General features: G+C 36.5%; 1 protein-coding gene and 1 pseudogene across 4 annotated transcripts in view; both read right to left on the bottom strand.

Annotated features, from left to right (window-relative positions):
- Positions 1 to 256: 256 nt before the first annotated feature.
- Positions 257 to 1,844, bottom strand: LOC124075320 (sigma intracellular receptor 2-like; annotated as a pseudogene).
- Positions 257 to 20,993, bottom strand: part of LOC124075319 (putative selection and upkeep of intraepithelial T-cells protein 1 homolog) — a 47,687-nt gene continuing 26,950 nt past the window's right edge. The window contains exons 5-8 of one of the 4 annotated variants that reach the window (XM_058570777.1): positions 20,253 to 20,372; positions 6,315 to 6,419; positions 4,404 to 4,526; positions 257 to 1,910 (exon numbers count right to left, since the gene is read on the bottom strand). In XM_058570777.1, coding sequence (XP_058426760.1) covers positions 1,858 to 1,910; positions 4,404 to 4,526; positions 6,315 to 6,419; positions 20,253 to 20,372 — 401 coding nt within the window. In that variant the 3' untranslated portion in view covers positions 257 to 1,857. Of the gene's footprint in view, positions 1,911 to 4,403; positions 4,527 to 6,298; positions 6,420 to 20,252; positions 20,373 to 20,993 lie in introns of all 4 variants that reach the window. The other 3 variants (XM_058570779.1, XM_058570778.1, XM_058570780.1) reach the window with 3 other exon arrangements.

Genomic DNA, 20,993 nt, shown 5'->3' with positions numbered 1-20,993 from the left:
CGTCCCCTGCCTTCCCCTCCTTTCACTTCCCTCTACCTAATCTAAGGTAATGCTATTCTTTTTTTTTTTCATCTTTTTGGCTTACGAAACTTGGAAAAATCATGAAATATTAGAAATATGGAATTGAAATAATCAACTTTCTCATCCAATGAGAGGGAACAGAGAATAAGTGCAGAGAATGCAACTACTAAAACCAAACCAAAATAAACAAACACCAAAAAAACCTTTTAGAAATAAAATCGATTTGATATTGCAGTTTTATATTTGTTTTTTTTTGTTTTTTTTTTTTTGGTCAGTAGCTGACTTTATTTGGACTAGATGCATCCAAGTCAGATGGTACCAATGGTTAGATCAATATGGCTTGTGAACAAAAATGAAAAAAACAGAGTTGGCTGGGACCTGTTTTTGTGTTTTCCCTCTTTAGTGTTGGCCTCAAGTAGATTTGGAGGACACTAATGGAATTAACATGAAGAGACCTGACATGTACAAATTGGGCTTGTCACACCCAGCTAACTCCACCCCTGAACAGGATGGGAATGACCAGACTGTGTCAGAAAGGATGAAGTTGTCCATTAGGGAGCACACTTCCAGAACAGTCTTTAGATGCCAGCCTTCAGAGTGAAGGTAATTTCCTCAGATGGTCTTTAAAAATATGGATGACTAAGATTTCGAAATAAGATGAACAAGGTGACTTGAAATCTCTTGGGATGACCTGTTTAAAAAATAAACACCTTCCAGTTTAACCTGTTTGACAAGTCATGCTGAGGCTGAATCTTAAGGAGAACAAGTTTAAACCTCTTCAGCATAATATTTTCCTTTTTTTTCTCCAAGGGGTAGAGGTAGGGCCAAGAAAACATAGTTTTTAATAAATATTAAAGAGACACAATTTCTAATTTGAATGGCCTGAAACACTCCACTATTTTTTGGATTGGTGATAAGCTATAGTGAATTGTGAGTCAAAGGTTTAGTCATGTGTATATGCTGTGGATCAGATGCCTCATGAATGAGTCAAGCAGGCCATATTTTGAGGAATCTTACCCAGTTTCTGGTCTGGTCCTGCTTTTAGAAATTCTGCAATGGAACTTAGTCACCTGGTAAAGTATTTGGCATGACTTTCCTATGATAGCCCCACTTCTTTGCCCCCCAGATCAATCTGTTTATCCCAGTGCCCTTGGAAGATTAAGAGTTTGATGTAACTTGTCACTGTCTTGCTCTTATGCAGTGCTGTTGGTGTTTCAAATGCTACTGAAGACATGGGTTCAGAGTAATTTTGCTTGTATTGGGTCAAGAAGGGCAATTGCCCCATGAATCCTTCCCTGGGTCTGTGGTTGTTTCCCTAATTTTTTCTTTTTTTTACCTCATAGTGGGGGTTTTTCAACATGAAAACCAGAAGTATGAGGGGAATGAGAATGTAGGGGTATAGATGGCTATGAGGTTATTCATTCACGGAAAGTCTCAGAACCTAGTCCTTTGAAACTACTGGCTTTGGAGAAATCCCCAAATAGAAATGTGGAGAGAATTGGAATTAATGTTGTTAGGATGTGAACTGAGTAGATGATTACAAGCATGTGGATATACTTGCAATTTCCTTTGAAGAAAGTGTATGTTGCAATGGGAAAGAAGGCAGCTGAAACAAAAGCTCACAAAACATGAAGGACTTAAAGCATACTGGGGTGCTCTGTATCAGAGGGTCTTTGAACTATTTAGTATACCAAGTTAGCAGGTTTCTAAACATAACCCAGTAGAATTCTTGTGGCAGCACCACCTGCATGCAGGTCCAAAAACAGAGTGATGGGGATGTGGAAGAGGAAGTAGAAGCCCAGCAGCAAGTCAAGGCTGCGCCTGATGATCACAGTCTCAATACAATGACCAGTCCAGAGTTGGGGGGCTGTTCACCCTGCACAGCAGACCTGGGAAGAAGAATTTTATGTTTATTTAAGCAAAAATTTTGTGGCTAAGGGGATTTCAATTTGCAGTCAATTATGATCACTTTCAATTTTGATCATACTATCATGAAGTTCTTGTTATGAAATTCTATAATATTACCAATATGAGACCCATTAGAAGAACCTAAAAATAACGGTGAGAAAAACAATGATTTGGTCTGTAAGTACACTGAATTGTGTAATCTCTAGTTTAGATGCATTGTTTTAACCTTTTTCCCCCCACAGAATTCTGGGAAAAATAAAAAAGCAAAATTGAAAAAAACATTTAAATGGCTAAATCAACTCTGCTACCCCCCATTGGGTCAATAGTTAAGTGTGACTTGAACAGAAAAAATATTGGCTGTAGCCTCCTCTTTATCATTAACCCATTCCTGTGAATGCAAATGATAATAACTAGGTTGTTTATATTAGTGGCAGAAACTCATAAGGAGTACAAATTTGTATTTTGCAAATAAACACTCATCTCTGCATTTGTTTCATCTAAATGTGTGTGTGTGTGGGGGGGGAGGGGTTTGCATTGACAATGTAATGAGAAGTCTGACCCCTGCCCCAAATCCTATGTGTGATCCTGTACGTCCCACTATGTGGAAATTACAAAGAATTTGCCTAGCAACCCTTGTGGGGAAAAGCTGTTAGCCAGCAAGAGCCTTGACATTTCTGGAGGCAGTTGTAGTCAAGGACTCAGTTCCTCACCCTCAGGCAGTCATACTCATTGACATATGTGGTCCAGGAACCTCCTTTTAGAGGCCTCTTTATTGGGGTTCTCAGCGGAGACAATTTTCAATCATCTCTGCTGAGGCCTTGTATTTTATGGAACATCTTCAGTAAGACCTTCTCCATTCTGACTTAATACATTTCCATTCCTAGCCCTTCCCTGTATACCCTCATCCCTGCTCCTAACCCACAAATGGCAAAAACCCTTTGTAATGAGACTTTCCCTCAATTGTGCCACACATCACCTGCCCCTTGCTCAAGTATTGGTCTAGGAGGGAAAAAGAACAGCACCATGTTAATCAGCTTTTCATCCCTGCGATCAAAATACCTGAAAAGATGGGCTGGGGTTGTGGCTCAGTGGCAGAGCAATTGCCTAGCATGTGGAGGCACTGGGCTCAATTCTCAGCACCACATATCAATAAATAAAATAAACGTCCATTGACAACTAAAAAGATATTTTAAAATACCTGAAAAGAAAACTTAAAGGAGGAAGAGATTATTTTGGGCCCATGGTTTCAGAGATTCAGTCTATGGTCAGCTAACTCCCTTGCAGTAGGTCAAAAGGCAGAACATCATGATGGAGAGGTGTGGCAATGGAAAGCTTCTCAGCTTATGGAGTGGGGAAGAGAGAGAGAGAGAGAGAGAGAGAGAGAGAGAGAGAGAGAGAGAGAGAGAGAGAGAGAGAGAGAGAGAGAGAGAGAGAGAATGCTTTCCACACATGAGCTTTTGGGGACATTCTAGATCCAAACTATAATGTATGGAAAGACAGTACTACATTTCTTCTTAGCATCTTTCTTATAATGCTGCAATAGTGAATAACATCTTGACTGGGATTGTCATTTGGCTTGTTCTACCTGACTAACAAACTCAACACCTGGCTGTTCTCAGAAGGTGGCTTAGAGAAAACCAAAAGCCAGTAGATGCAGTTTTAGTTGAAAACACAGAAGACAATTTCTTTTTCTTTTCTTTTCTTTCTTTTTTTTACTTAAACAAAAACAAAAATATTTTCTCTGTATTGTGCATAATAACTCACCATAGATTTGTATTATTATTTAAGAGGCAAAGCTGAGTATAATAAAGTCATATACTTTGATATATGTCATGTAAATATTTTTAATAGAACTTTTAAAGATTGTAGGACTTTGGTAGGACACAAGAATCAAGTATTAAAATTTTCCTTCATGGGTTACTAGTTCTATCTTTCCTTCTATTTTCAGGAGAATTTACATGTGCAGTAGAGTCAGTTTTTTTTTTTTTTTGCCCAAGTTAGGGCAAAAAAATGTTTCAAAGATTTATGCCCTTTATAGTTTCAAAAATGTTTCTGGTCTTACACCTATGGACACTTACATGTTTCTGAAAGAGAAAAATATGATTTTAAATGTTCAGTTCTAACTTGAATATAAAATGAGAAGAAATCATGTGAGTCTTTCAAAGAGCTCAGTATACAGGAATTTCAGAGACTGGATGAAACAATGCTGGGCCTTCCAGGTTTCTCTGGGAAAGGGGTCATAATTGTGTAATCAGAGTTGAGACTGTCAATGGATTCTGAGAAACTCGTAGAAGATGGGTAGAACCCCCAGAAACCTCAAAAAGGATACAATCCACAAGTCCTTACATAGGTCAGAGGTCTTCATTCCTTTCTCCAATTTTTAAGATGAGGATCAGAGAGTCCATGCTTCTGAACTGATGCTTCTAGCCATCAGTTGGAGGAACCATGCTTTATGAATTTCCTATTCCATTTACCTTTCACTTTGAAGTAAATAAGGGAAATGATCATGGTGATGAAGACCATCAGAATACACAGGATCATGATCATATCACAGATCCAGACAGCATTCATTTCAAATAGTGGATCTGAAGCAGGGACTGGGGAGAGATGCAAGAATTAGGAAGAATGCATCTCAGTAAGGAGTGCTGGATTAAATATTTAGGGTGGATTTACTTTTCAGATTAATATTATTCCATACTTTCTGAATTTATATGAGTCAGGGAGAAGGAGGTTGGGCTACATGGATGATTCTAAAGATGATCACATTAAGGCTAAAGCTGGAAGAGGTTAATACCTATTCTACTCAAGCACCATGGTACTTGCTCTTGCTGGCCAGAGTCTTAAGGAAAGATGGGCACATTATGCCTTATCTTCTTTATCTAGTCCTCAGAGCCCTAGGACCTTATAAGGGATATGGTGGAATAGAATACTCAGAAACTTAAAGTGTCGTTTCTAGGTGATTCTGTAATGAAGAAATCTACAGCTCATAATATAGGTAATTGTTTTTGTGATGGCAGCACCATCACCAACAATCAAGTGATGTGTTTCATTACTGTATAGCTATGCCTATTAGAAATTACTTTCATGCATCAAATGTAACTATTATAGCACTTAGTAGTATGACAATTCCTAAGAAAAATATATTAATAATAGGATCCAAAATATTCATTTCTGTGTATGTTGGGAGTCACCCCAGCTCCAAAGACTAACTTCCCCATCCCCCCGAGAAGAGCCGTCCAATGGTGAGCCCTGCTGGCTCACATGATCCTTTCCCACCAATCAGATTAGACCTGCTGGCTCACATGATCCTTACCCACCAATCAGACTAGCCCTGCTGGCTCACATCATCCTTACCCACCAATCAGAAAGCACCCCATGCCAACTGTCAAACCATTAAACTGTTAAACTGTCATAACTGTAAAACCACCCCCAGCTCTATAAATAAGCAGAGCTGTTCCTCAATAAATGGGCATTTTCTCCTTGTTTGTTCTTTCAGTGTATATACCTCAAAATATTAAAAACAGGATCTAGAAGAGCTATTTGTATGACTATGTTCATAGTAGCATTTGGCATTAAGTGCTAAAACATGAAACAACCCAATCATCCATTGGAGGATAAATGGATAAACAAAATGTCATATCAATTACAAAGGAATATTTGTGTCTTTATTCCACTGGAGAAAAATTTTAAAATCCTATAAAGAATCCAGCCCTACTGCATGACATCTGCATTATGATTTTTTACCATAACTTATTATAAAAAATTACTTTATCTCACTAATCATTATCTTGTATATACAATTTCCATGGGACTGCAAAGGTAATATAAAGGGTGTGTTTCAAATGTTGACTTCAACTGTTCCAAGACTTGCATAATTACCATTTTAATTTCACTCTCAAAGAGAACCAAAGAGGAGAAGGATCAGTTTTAGGTGTCCAGCACACCCTGACATTAAACAAAATTCTTATGTAGTAATGGATCATTTTGAGAAGGTCCTTTGCTTTGCAACAATATCTGAAATAAATCTGTGACCTAAAACCCTTAATATATAGAGAAATACTCCTTCTTCTAGGAGAAAATTATAGAAAGAATTAGAGTAACATTTGGTAAAATGATGATGGCTTGAGTTTGGGCAAAAATAACACTATTAAATTGAAGAAATTCTTCCTCTAGGAGGAGAAGCCTCAACAATTTGTATTGTATCATTAAGCCTATAAAATCAATGAGGTTGGAATCCTCCAAACCCTGTGACATCTGGTCCAAGGGTCTCTTGTTCCTGTAGTTAAAATAAGTATCACTCCCCTTTGGCTAAGTGTCTTAGCAGTGACTGGGCATTTGGTAAAGGAGATAATTACAAAAGTTTCCATACCTTTGATTCCACATACCTTTTTGATATATACTCAAACAGGTACCGAGTATGATGTTTACAACTAATGAAGAAATGATGATAATTTTGACCACTAACTGAGAATTCTTGCTGCAGCATCTACCTGAAGAAGAAAAATGTTAATAATCACTGGTTGTTGATGGGTAAGTACTTTGGATTTGGAAAACAAGAGCTATGCTTTGATACAATTTTCAAATTTTCATTTAGAACAGGACTGTCAGAGAGCTGTTGATGATAGGAACAAGAAGCAGAGCTGTTTTTAGGATAGGACATTTGGGCTGTGGCTAAACAGGTCTGGAAGAAAGCAACTCATCCTTATTCCCTTTAGCCCATCAATTGGTTTCATTAGAGAGCAAGAGATGGAATTATCATCATTATTATCATTCTTTCTGAAAGAGGCTTGGAGGAGAATAGCTCTGGAAACCTCTGAACTGCCTAAGGGATCATAAAATATCTATGTACAAGAATATCATGAGTAAGAGGGTCTTTAGACAACATAATAGTTGACATCTTATTTAGCACATATCTTGCTAGTATCATTCAGCTATCTCTTCTCTCCATGAAGTTATTTCATGCTGTGAGGGTTACTACCATGGGTGGGCCCATTCCTCTGCTAGAGAGTTAAAGCAACAGTTTAACTTAGTGTTTAAAATGTAGAATATAAGTGTCCCTATGGCTTATATTCAATATTATTTTCTACCATTTTTTGTTCTTATTAGTTATATGTGACAGTAGAATTCATATATATATATATATATATATATATATATATATATATATATATATAAAACTTCTCCTTCCTGTGGTTGTACATGATGTAGAATTACATTGGTCATGTAATCATATATGCACATGAGAATGTAATGTCTGGTTCATTCTATTATCTTTCTTATTCCCATTCTCCCTCCCTTCCTTTTATTCCTCTTTGTCTAATCCAAGGTACTTCTATTCTCCCCACCCCTGCCCATTTTCTATCATATCAGCTCCACAATTTCAATTTTAAATGCCTCGTTTTATCAATGGTGATAATAATAACATTTAGTTCAAAATTCATTATAGAGGTTAAATACATTAATATTTATTAATTCAATATAGAGTTTAAATACTGTAAAGTGCTTGGAATAGGGTTTCTCAGTAGTTAAAAAGTCAATAAACTGTGTCTTATGATGATAATTATTACTATGGAATTAACTTTGCTCCCTTGAAAATGTTCCACTTGAAGGGATTCAAAAACACTTTCTAGATAAAGACAAATAAAATGTTAGGAGCTCAAATTATGTCAGTAGGAAACAGTTGTATAATTGGAGGTAATCTTCTTGGTAAAGGTCAATTTAGAAAGATCTTTGACAACAATCTCTGAACAGCTATCTGGAACAACATATGTGGAATTAGAAAGATCAATAAAATGTAAGATATACAGAAGCATATATGTGATTTTGAAAAAGGAAATGTGTTAAAAGGTGTAATGAAGCAGGGAAATAATAAAAAAATTCTTGAAACTTGAATACTGTCAATAAATAGATGAGCTAAAACAGTTTTGTGCAATAGCAACTAACTGGAGTTAAAGTTGTGAATTTGTGGCTTTCTGGTGTATGGATTTTCCCCAAGCCCCACAGATAGAGTGGTGGAAAAAGTTATCTATTTGAATCAAATAATAGAGTTTAGTCTAAAAGAGCAGGTAAAAACATAAACAGAAAATCCAGGAATTGGGGAGAAATGCAGAACAGAGCCTAAACATTTATTTAACTCAAAGAATTGGGAAGATGAAAACACGAACCAAAAGCCATGCCGCAAGGAGGAACAACCAGGGAGAAACCTTAGGTCTCCAACCTATACATCTACTCAAATATAAAAAACAAAAATACACCTGAAACAGGAAGGGGAACCCACCTCAATTGTCGCACAAGTCCAGGACCCCAGATGATACGAGGAAACACACAAACAAATCCCCCATCAAAATTCACAATTCTCCCCAAAAGATCCCATAGAAATGGAATTGGAGGAAATTCCAGAGGAAGATTTTATATATATATCTCACTAAGGATCAAAATTTTCAATGAGAAAGAAGATCTAAGGAATGAATTATGAAAGCAAATATAAGAAATAAAAGATCATTTCAATAAAGAAATAGAAATATTGAAAAGAAATCAATCAGAACTCCTGGAAATGAAAGACACAATGAATCAAATAAAAATTCACTTGAAAGCGTCACTAACATATTAGATTGTGTGACAAAGAACTTCAGCACTTGAAGACCGAACACTTAGTCTTGAGGACAGGGTATATGGATTTGAATACACAAAATACAATGAAGGAAAAAATAATAGAATATGATCAAAATATACAAGAACTTTGGAACAACATCAAGAGACTAAACCTGAAAATCATTGGGGTAAAAGAGAAAAAGGAGATACAAGCTAAAGGCATGAAGTACATTTTCAATTAGATAGAGAAAACTTCCCCACATCAGAAAGGAGATAGACAACCACCCCACCTAGATTTTAACAGAAGGGAATTTATCCAAGACACACCAGAACCAAAATACTTAACACAGAAAATAAGGAAAAAAATAAAAGCTGCAAGAGAGAAAAATTGGGTCACATTTTTTCCCTTAATTTTTATTGTTGGTTGTTCAAAACATTACATAGTTCTTGACATATCATATTTCACACTTTGATTCAAGTGGGTGATGAACTCCCATGTTTACCCCGTATACAGATTGCAGCATCACATCGGTTACACATCCACTGTTTTACGTATTGCTATATTAGTGTCTGTTGTATTCTGCTGCCTTTCCTATCCTCTAGTATCCCCCATCCCCTCCCCTCCCATCTTCTCTCTCTACCCCATCTACTGTAATTCATTTCTCCCCCTTGTTTTTTTCCCCTTTCCCCTCACTTCCTCTTGTATGTAATTTTGTATAACCATGAGGGTTTCCTTCCATTTCCACGCAATTTCCCTTCTCTTTCCTTTTCCCTCCCACTTCTCACCCCTGTTTAATGTTAATCTTCTTCTCATGCTCTTCCTCCCAACTCTGTTCTTAGTTACTCTCCTTATATCAAAGAAAGCATTTGGCATTTGTTTTTTAGGGATTGGCTAGCTTCACTTAGCATAATCTGTTCTAATGCCATCCATTTCCCTGCAAATTCTATGATTTTGTCATTTTTTAATGCAGAGTAATACTCCATTGTGTATAAATGCCACATTTTTTTATCCATTCATCTATTGAAGGGCATCTAGGTTGGTTCCACAGTCTTGCTATTGTGAATTGTGCTGCTATGAACATCGATGTAGCAGTGTCCCTGTAGCATGCTCTTTTTAGGTCTTTAGGGAATAGACCGAGAAGGGGAATAGCTGGGTCAAATGGTGGTTCCATTCCCAGCTTTCCAAGAAATCTCCATACTGCTTTCCAAATTGGCTGCACCAATTTGCAGTCCCACCAGCAATGTACAAGTGTACCCTTTTCCCCACATCCTCGCCAGCACTTTTTTTGTTGTTGTTGTTGTTTGACTTCATAATGGCTGCCAATCTTACTGGAGTGAGATGGTATCTTAGGGTGGTTTTGATTTGCATTTCTCTGACTGCTAGAGATGGTGAGCATTTTTTCATGTACTTATTGATTGATTGTATGTCCTCCTCTGAGAAGTGTCTGTTCAGGTCCTTGGCCCATTTGTTGATTGGGTTATTTGTTATCTTATTGTTTAATTTTTTGAGTTCTTTGTATACTCTGGATATTAGGGCTCTATCTGAAGTGTGAGGAGTAAAGATTTGTTCCCAGGATGTAGGCTCCCTATTTACCTCTCTTATTGTTTCTTTTGCTGAGAAAAAAACTTTTTAGTTTGAGTAAGTCCCATTTGCTGATTCTAGTTATTAACTTTTGTGTTATGGGTGTCCTATTGAGGAATTTGGAGCCCGACCCCACCGTATGTAGATCGTAGCCAACTTTTTCTTCTATCAGACGGCGAGTCTCTGATTTGATATCAAGCTCCTTGATCCATTTTGAGTTAACTTTTGTGCATGGCGAGAGAAAGGGATTCAGTTTCATTGTGTTGCATATGGATTTCCAGTTTTCCCAGCACCATTTGTTGAAGATGCTATCCTTCCTCCATTTAATGCTTTTAGCCCCTTTATCAAATATAAGATAGTTGTAGTTTTGTGGATTGGTTTCTGTGTCCTCTATTCTGTACCATTGGTCCACCCTCCTGTTTTGGTACCAGTACCATGCTGTTTTTGTTACTATTGCTCTGTAGTATAGTTTGAGGTCTGGTATAGCTATACCACCTGATTCACACTTCCTGCTTAGAGTTGTTTTTGCTATTCTGGGTCTTTTATTTTTCCATATGAATTTCATGATTGCTTTCTCTATTTCTACAAGAAATGCCGTTGGGATTTTGATTGGCATTGCATTAAACCTATAGAGAACTTTTGGTAATATCGCCATTTTGATGATGTTAGTTCTGCCTATCCATGAACAGGGTGTATTTTTTCATCTTCTAAGATCTTCTTCTATTTCTCTCTTTAGGGTTCTGTAGTTTTCATTGTATAAGTCTTTCACCTCTTTTGTTAGGTTGATTCCCAAGTATTTTATTTTTTTTGAGGATATTGTGAATGAAGTGGTTTTCCTCATTTCCATATCAGAGGATTTGTCGCTGATATACAGGAATGCCTTTGATTTATGCGTGTTGATTTTATATCCTGCCACTTTGCTGAATTCATTTATTAGCTCTAATAGTTTCTTTGTAGACCCTTTTGGGTCTGCTAGGTATAGAATCATGTCACCTGCAAATAGTGATAATTTAAGTTCTTCTTTTCCTATTTTTGTGCCTTTAATTTCTTTCGTCTGTCTAATAGCTCTGGCCAGTGTTTTGAGAACTATGTTGAACAGAAGTGGTGAGAACGGGCATCCCTGTCTTGTTCCAGATTTTAGAGGGAATGCCTTCAATTTTTCTCCATTCAGAATGATGCTAGCCTGAGGCTTAGCATAGATAGCTTTTACAATATTGAGGTATGTTCCTGTTATCCCTAGTTTTTCTAGAGTTTTGAACATAAAGGGATGCTGTACTTTGTCGAATGCTTTTTCTGCAACTATCGAGATGATCATATGGTTCTTATTTTTAAGTCTATTGATGTGGTGAATAACATTTATTGATTTCCGTATATTGAACCAGCCTTGCATCCCAGGGATGAATCCTACTTGATCATGGTGCACAATTTTTTTGATATGTTTTTGTATTCAATTTGCCAGAATTTTATTGAGGATTTTTGCATCTAGGTTCATTAGAGATATTGGTCTGTAGTTTTCTTTCTTTGAAGTGTCTTTGTCTGGTTTAGGAATCAGGGTGATGTTGGCCTGGTAGAATGAATTTGGAAGTTCTCCCTCTTTTTCTATTTCCTGAAATAGCTTGAAAAGTATTGGTATTAGTTCCTCTTTAAAGGTTTTGTAAAACTCTGCTGTATACCCATCCGGTCCTGGGCTTTTCTTGGTTGGTAGTCTTTGGATTGCTTCTTCTATTTCATCCATTGATATTGGTCTGTTCAAATTGTGTGTATCCTCCTGACTCAGTCTGGGCAGATCATATGACTTAAGAAATTTATCGATGCCTTCACTATCTTCTATTTTATTGGAGTATAAGGATTCAAAATAATTTCTGATTATCTTCTGTATTTCTGAAGTGTCTGTTGTGATATTGCCTTTTTCATCCTGTATGCTAGTAATTTGAGTTCTCTCTCTTCTTCTCTTCATTAGCATGGCTAAGGGTCTGTCGATTTTATTTATTTTTTCAAAGAACCAACTTTTAGTTTTGTCAATTTTTTCAATTATTTCTTTTGTTTCGATTTCATTAATTTCAGCTCTGATTTTAATTATTTCTTGCCTTCTACTTCTTTTGCTGTTGTTTTACTCTTCTTTTTCTAGGACTTTAAGATGAAGTATGAGATCATTTTTTTGTTGGTTTTTTCTTTTTTTAAGGAATGAACTCCAAGCAATGAATTTTCCTCTTAGAACTGCTTTCAATGTGTCCCATAGATTCTGATATGTTGTGTCTGTGTTTTCATTTATCTCTAAGAATTTTTTAATTTCCTCCTTGATGTCTTCTATAACCCATTGATCATTCAGTAACCTATTGTTCATTCTCCAAGTGATGCATGATTTTTCCTTCCTTCTTTTATCATTGATTTTCAGTTTCATCCCATTATGATCAGATATGATCCATGGTATTATCTCTACTCATTTATATTTTCTAAGAGTTGCCCTGTGACATAATATATGATCTATTTTTGAGAAGGATCCATGTGCTGCTGAGAAAAAAGTGTAACTGCTTGATGTTGGGTGGTGTATTCTATATATGTCAATTAAGTCTAGGTTATTAATTGTGTTATTGAGTTCTATAGTTTCCTTATTCAACTTTTGTTTGGAAGATCTGTCCAGCGGTGAGAGAGGTGTGTTGAAGTCTCCCATGATTATTGTATGGTGGTCTATTAGACTCTTGAACTTGAGAAGAGTTTTTTTGATGAACATAGCTGCACCATTGTTTGGGGCATATAAATTTATGATTGTTATGTCTTGTTGGTGTATGGTTCCCTTGAGCAGTATGTAGTGTCCCTCTTTATCCCTTTTGATTAACTTTGGCTTGAAATCTATTTTATTTGATATGAGTATGGACACTCCTGCTTGTTTCCGAAGTCCATATGAGTGATATTTTTTTTCCCAACCTTTCACCTTCAGTCTATGTATGTCTTTTCCTATCAAATGCGTCTCCTGTAGGCAGCATATTGTTGGGTCTTGTTTTGTGATCCATTCTACTAGCCTGTGTCTCTTAATTGGTGAGTTTAAGCCATAAACATTTAGGGTTATTATTGAGATATGGGTTGTTCTTCCAGCCATATGTGTTTATCTATGTTTCTAAACATGGTTTGTTTTCCTCTTTGATTATTTTCCCCCCTTTACTGTACTACCTCCCACTGTTAGTTTTCATTGTTATTTTCCATTTCCTCTTCCTGTAATGTTTTGCCGAGGATTTTTTGGAGAGATGGTTTTCTAGCTGCGAATTCTTTAAACTTTTGTTTATCGTGGAAGGTTTTAATTTCATCTTCCATCCTGAAGCTTAATTTCGCTGGATACACAATTCTTGGTTGGAACCCATTTTCTTTCAGTGTTTGAAATATGTTATTCCAGGATCTTCTAGATTTCAGAGTCTGTGTTGAAAGATCAGCTGTTATCCTGATTGGTTTACCCCTAAATGTAATCTGCTTCCTTTCTCTTGTAGGTTTTAAAATTCTCTCCTTATTCTGTATGTTGGGCATCTTCATTATAATGTGTCTAGGTGTGGATCTCTTATGATTTTGCACATTCGGCGTCCTATAGGCTTCTAGGATTTGGGATTCTGTCTCATTCTTCAAGTCTGGGAAGTTTTCTCGTATTATTTCATTGAATAGTTTGCTCATTCCTTTGGTTTGGACCTCTATACCTTCCTGTATCCCAATGACTCTTAAGTTTGGTCTCTTTATGTTATCCCATATTTCTTGGATGTTCTGCTCATGGTTTCTTAACAGTCTTGCTGAGCTGTCTATGTTCTTTTCAAGTTGAAATACTTTGTCTTCATTATCTGATGTTCTATCTTCTAAGTGTTCTACTCTGCTGGTAGTATTCTCAATTGAGTTTTTAAGTTGGTTTATTGCTTCCTGAATTTATAGGATTTCTGTTTGTTTGTTTTTTATAACCTCTATCTCCCTGTATAGTTGGTCTTTTGCTTCTTGGATTTGTTTATGTAATTCATTGTCGAAGTGATCTTTCATTGTCTGATTTTGCTGTATAATATCTTCTTGAGACTCCAGGTCATCTGAAGCATGTATATCCTGAATTCTTTATCTGACATTCCATCTGCTGCAGATATTACCTCTTCTATCATTGAGTTGACCTGCATTGCTTGTGGTCCTTTCTTTCCTTGTCTTTTCATACTGTTCGTGTTTCTTTCTGCTTGATGAAACTGTTGTGTTATTGAATTTTCCCCCTATAAATTTATATTGCTCTTGTATAGTTGCAAAGTCTCCCTCACAGGCACGGGCGGCGGCTCTGCCCCTCCTCCAATTGGGGCAATGTGCCTATCACACCGGCAGTCCGCTGGGCCTGTTCTTCCGGTTGGTAGCAGGTCCGCCTACCTTGCAGGCGCGGGCAGCGGCTCTGCCCCTCCGCGGGCCGCTGGGCCTTTTCTGTCGGAGGTCGCAGTTCCGCCTACCTTGCAGGCACGGGGCGGGGGTGGCTCTGCCCTTTGTATCCTGCTAAAGTGGATTCCTCTGGGAAGGAATCTCGTTGGCCGAACTTTGGTGATGTCACCTCTCTGCTATGGCGGGCCCCAGGCTCCTAGCCGGAGTGTCCGAAGGGAGGGGTGGGACTGGCTTGTCTCTGGTCTGACTCAATCTCTGGTTTTAGTTCCTGGTTCGCTATTTCATAAAGGCTTGGTTAGTGTCCCTTCACATGGCCTGCTGAGCCGGGCGGGCGGCGGCCGTTAGATGAGCCGGGTGTGCGGGGCCGTTCGCTGCGCCGGCCGGCGGGGGCCGTTCGCCAAGCTAGGCTGGTGGGGGCCGTTCTCAGAGCCGGACGGGCGGGAGCTGTTCGCCTGAGCCGAGCGGGCGAGGGCCGTTCGCCGGGCCGGCAGGGGCCATTCACAGATCCGGGCCGGCGGGGGCCATTTGAACGTTCGCTGCAATGGGCGGCCGGCAGCCGGCGGGACTGGACCTCTGCGCCACGTGGCCGAGATTCACTCGTCTGGGGCAAACTTTCACCTCCAGTAAACTTACTAATTCCTGGCAGGTCTCCTTTCAGTGGAATTTTGCTAGAAATTTCTCAGCAGGAAAAATCTAGGCGTATTAATGCGTCTCTCTTATCCCGTTAATGCGGAGGTACTGAAAATGCTGCCTCCCCGCCGGCCACCATGTTGGGTGTCCAAATTGGGTCACATTTAGAGGGAAACATTAAGGCTCACTTCAGACTTCTCAACTCAGACCCTAAAATCAAGGAGGGTATGTAATGAGATATTTCAAACTCTAAAAAGAAAACAATTGCCAACCAAGATTGCTATACCCAGCAAAGTTCTCTTTCATATTTGATGGGTAATTAAAACCCTTCCATGACAAGGATAAACTAAAAGAATAAAAGACAAACAAGCCAATATTACAAAGAATACTCAAAGATAAACTGCACACAGAAGAATCTAAAAACAAATCCACAAACTAAAATGATCAATAGAAAACCAATCATCTAAATGAGAACCAAGAGAATTAAATATAACAAAAAAAGAAACATGGCAGGAAGTTACATCATATCTATCAGCAAGTTATTATATCTATAATAACAGTGAACATAAATGGTCTCAACTTCCCAAGTAAAACAAATATATTATCAGAATAGATCAAAAAACAATATCAAACCATATGCTATTTGCAAGATACTCATCTCATAGGTAAGGATACCAGGCTGAAGGTAAAAGGATGGAAAAAAAGTATTCCATACAAATGGACTTCAAAAAAAAGTTGGAGTAGCTGTTCTCATACATGACATAACTGATTTCAAACAAACATTAATTAGAAGAGACAAAGAGGATCATTACATCTTGGTAAAGGAAACACTCTAATAAGAAGAAATAATGATAGTATATATGTCCCAAATGTCAATGCACTCAATTACATTAAAAATATACTCTTTGACATTAAATCCAAAATAGACCCCAATACAACAATACTGGGAGATTTCAATATACACTTGTCACCAATATATAGGTCATAAAAATATAAAATCAATAAAGAGACATCCAGCCTAAATAATACTATAAATCAAATGGACTTAATAGACATCTACAGAATATTTCATTCAAAAAGAGCTGAATTTATTTTATTCTCATCAGCTTATGGAATCTTTTTTCAAAATAGACCACATTCTAGATCATACTGTAAGTCTTAGAAAATACAAAAAAATTTGTAATCCTATGCCTCATACTGGATCATAATGTAATGAAAATAGAAATTAACAGCAAGTAAAATGACAGAAACCACATAAACACATGGAGGTTCAACAATACTCTTTTAAATGAAGAATGGCCCAAATAAAAAAACTGAGAAGAAGTAAAAAAATTCTTAGAAACCAATGTAATAAAAGGATACAGCATATCAAGATCTCTTGGAGAGTATGAAAGGAGTACTATGAGGAAAAATTATGCATTCAGTGCCTACACTAAAAAAAAAAAATAGATCTCGAATAAACTTACACTCTATCTGAGGGCCTTAGAGTAAAAAGAACAAACCAATTCCAAAATTAGTAGAAGGAAAGAAATATTAAGATCACATTGAAATTAAAGAAATTAAGAATAAAAAACAATACACAGGGGGTTGGGGTTGTGGCTCAGAGGTAGAGCGCTTGCCTAGCATGCATGAGGCACTGGGTTCGATAACATATACATATTATATATGTATAATTATAATGATCTAATCGAAAACCACATAAAAATTTAAATAAAGATATTGTGTCCACCTATAACTAAAAAATAAATTATTAAAAAATACACAGGATGAAAAGAGAAATGAGTTATCTCTTTGAAAAGATAAGGATTGACATATCCTTAGCCAAAAATAACCAAAAGAAAAAGAAGATACAAATCAATAAAATTAGGCATGAAAAAGGATATATCACCACAGATACTCCTGAATCCAGGGGATCATTAGAAACTGTCTTAAAAACATACTCCCCCAAACTGCAAAACCTAGAAGACATTGGCAAATTATTAGACACAGATGACCTGCATAAATTGAACCAGGAAGATATAAAAAACCTAAATAAGCCAATATAAAGTAATGAAATTGATACAGCAATTAAAAGATTACCAACAAAGAAAAGCCAAGGGCCAGATAGATTTTCAGAAGAATTCTACCAGATCTTCCTCAGGTCTTTCTCAAATTATCCCATTAAATTGAAAGAGAGGGAACACCCCCAAATATATCATATGAAGCCACTATAACCCTGACACCAAAACCAGATAAAGATACATCTAGGAAAGAAAACTACAAACCAATATTCCTGAAGAACATAGATGCAAATATTCTCAAAAAATGTTTCAAACCACATTCAAAAACATATTAAGAAGACAATACACCATAATCAAGCAGTCTTTATTCAAGGGATACAATGTTGATTCAACAGATGCAAAAATAAATGTAATTCATCATTTAAATAGAAGAATAAAAATTGTATGATCATCTAAATAAATGTAGAAAAGGCCTTTAATAAAAATATAGCAAATATTCATGTTAAAAGCGCTGGGGAAACTAGTGATAGAAGGGACTTACCACAACAATATAAATATGTGACAAACCCAAAGTCAACATCATACTAAATGGAGAAAAACTAAAAGTTTTTCTCTAAAATTAGGAACAAGGCAAGAATATTCACTCCCATCACTTACATTCAATATACTTCTTGAAACTCTTCACAGAGAAATCAGGCAAGAGAAGGAAATTAAAGGGATACAAATCAGAAAAGAAGACATCAAACTATCACTGTTTTCTGATGACATGATCCTATATTTAAAAGACCCCAAAAAATTTAACTAGAAGACTTCTAGAGCTGATAACTAAATTTAGCAAAGAATCAGGATACAAGATCAACATTCATAAATCAATAGCTTTTCTGTATTCCAACAACAATTCAATTGACAAAGAAATCAGGAAAAACATTCCTTTCACAATAACCTAAAAAAAATCTGGGAATTAATCTAACCAAAAAAGTCAAAAGAACTTCACAATGGTAAGTACAGAGTACTGAAGAAAGAAATAAAAAAAAGAACTCAGAAGATGGAAAGGCCTTCCTTGTTCTTGGGTAGGCAAAATTAATGTTGCCCAAAATGGCTGTACTATCAAAAGTAGTATACACATTCAATGCAATTACCATAAAAATACCAATGACATTTTTCACAGAACTAGATAAAATGGTCTTTAAATTCATTTGGAATAATAAGAGATGTAGAATAGCCAAAGCAATTCTAGACAAGAAAAATGATGCAGGAGGCATCATAATACCCAACCTCAAATTCTACTATAGTAACAAAAACAGCATGTTACTGATACCAAAATAGACATGAAGGCCAATGAAATAGAATACTGAGGATAGAAGACATTGAGACAAACCCAAATACTTACAGACATCTGATACTTGATAAGGATGCTAAAAGTGTATGTTGGAGAAAAGACAACATTTCTAACAAATTGTACTAAGGGAATTATATATCTATATATAGAAGAATAAAATTAGCTATCTTTCACCCTGCACAAAAGTCAAATAAAAATGGATCAAAGGCTTAGGAAGTAGACCAGAAGCCATGCAACTGTTAGAATGTTCATCATGTGTTTTCTTCTATCAAATAGGTATACACATTCAATGCAATTACCATCAAAATACCAATGACATTTTTCACAGAACTAGATAAATCGGTCTTTAAATTCATTTGGAATAATAAGAGATGAGGCACTGACCTCAACAAGACCCCTAAAGCTCAGGAAATAAAACCAAGAATCAATAAATGAGATGCCATCAAAATAAAATGGTTTTGCACATCAAAGGTAATGATTAGGATAGTGAAGAGAAAGCCAACAGAATGGGAAAAGCAATCTTTGTCAGCCAAAAAAAACAATTGTTTGCCAATCCCCTGATAGGGGATTAATATTCACATATATAAAAAACTCAATGCCAAAACCCACAAATAATCCAACTAAACAGACATTTCTCATAAAAAGAAATACAAATGGCCAACAAATACATGAAAAAATGTTAAACATCTTTAGCATTAGGGAATGCAAATCAAAACTACACTAGGATTTCACTTCACCCCACTCAGAATGGCAATTATCAAGAACACAGACAATGATAAATCTACTGAGGATATAAGGGAATAGGTATATTCAAATGTTGATGATGAGACTGCAAATTAGTATAACCACTATGTAAAGCAGTGTGGAAACTCCTCAAAAAAACTAGGAATGGAACCATCATATGTCCCAGCTACCTCACTATATCCTTCATATTTCAGGAATATACCTGTAAGAACAAAAATCAGTATACTATAGAGACGTAGGCATTTCAATGTTTACAGCAGCATAATTCACAACAGCTAAATTATAAAATCAATCTAGATGCTCATCAACAGATGAACGGATCAAGAAAATGTGTTATATATACACAATGGATTTTACTCAGTCATAAAGATAAATAAAATAATGGTGTTACTGGCAAATGAATGAAAATGGAGAACATCATGATAAACGAGATAGAGCAGGTTGAGAAAATCAAGAGCCAAGTATTTTCTCTAATATGTGGAAGCTAAATCAAAATAGGGAAAGAAGATGGCAGGGGAGGAGACAGTATATCATAAAGATATAAGGTAGAAGAAGAATGAGAAGGAGGGAGGAAAGAAGGGAATAATGTAGAAATATGTAATGAATTTAACTATGTAATGTTATATACATATGTAAGTGTACCAAAAAGAATTTCACCTACATGTATATGTATGTAGAAAATTTCAATAAAAATAAATAAATAATGGAGTAAAAGGAAGATCAATAGAAGAGAGGGGAGAAAATTAGAGGGGCGGGGAAGGGCACAGGAATGGGGATTTAAACCAAATTCTTTGAAAGTGTTATTTTGTGAATATGAATCCAATTAGTATGTATAATTATAATGATCTAATAGAAAAAAAAGCTCAGGCTTTCATATATATAGCACTGAAAGCAGCTCCAGCAATAAGAGAAAAATATCTAGGAGAAAGGAATGAGTGCAGCACACATATATAAATGGTCACCCAAGAATTTAGAATGTACTGAGCACAGAATAGGGAATAAAAGGTCATGCATCTTTAGTTCTCTCACTTTGCCTTTCCTACTCTTCAAACCAACTTACCTTCTCGGTTTCCTTTGATTCGTGTTGTAACATGGATATATATGATAGGGAATATAGATATGATCAGAAATGTAAGCAGAATTACCAACCAAATTGTCATCTGCAGAAACATTTTCCGCCCTAATAGAAATGGAGAGTTAACAGAAATGAAGAGTTAATTGAATTGGAAAGTTACTGATCTTACTTCTTAGAAAACTTGGGGTGTTGGACCAACCCAATTACGAATGATGATTCATACAAAGCAGGTTCCCACTCAAGATACCATCACCGTGGAATATTAAATACAAACCAGTTTGGAGAAGTATTTATGACTGGGTGGATGAAAAATAAAACCAGTTCTAGAGTGAGGCTGAGCCAGGTGTGAATTATTGTAAAGCTGGCACAAAGGTTAGCACAGGACACTCTATTTCTCCTCATCCATTCAGTCTCATGAGCCCTCTGAGTACAAGAGGCAGAGCTAAGCTATTCTCCCTAAACCTGATCCAATACTTAAACACAGGTTTACAGGGACCATGATAAGGTCAGTCCCAAATCAATCCTTTAGTCCTCTTGTCTATCAGAATATGTGCAGCCTTGAATTATCCAATGTACTCTTTGGGTCTGGCATTACTCTTCTTGAAAACATTCAAAGACATAGTTTATGTAAAATTTCCTTCTCTCCTGTTCATCTGAACAAGCATCTGGTTTGGCCTACTAGCTTGTGCATATGGAACATGACACCAGCCATTTTGTCTGGAAATC

The sequence above is a fragment of the Marmota monax genome, unplaced genomic scaffold (assembly GCF_021218885.2).
Source record: "Marmota monax isolate L192 unplaced genomic scaffold, Marmota_monax_Labrador192_F-V1.1 WCK01_AAM20220418_F8-fsc00008, whole genome shotgun sequence".
NCBI lineage: Eukaryota > Metazoa > Chordata > Mammalia > Rodentia > Sciuridae > Marmota > Marmota monax.
Note: the sequence above shows the minus strand (reverse complement) of the source record. Positions and strands in the feature narration are given on the sequence as shown.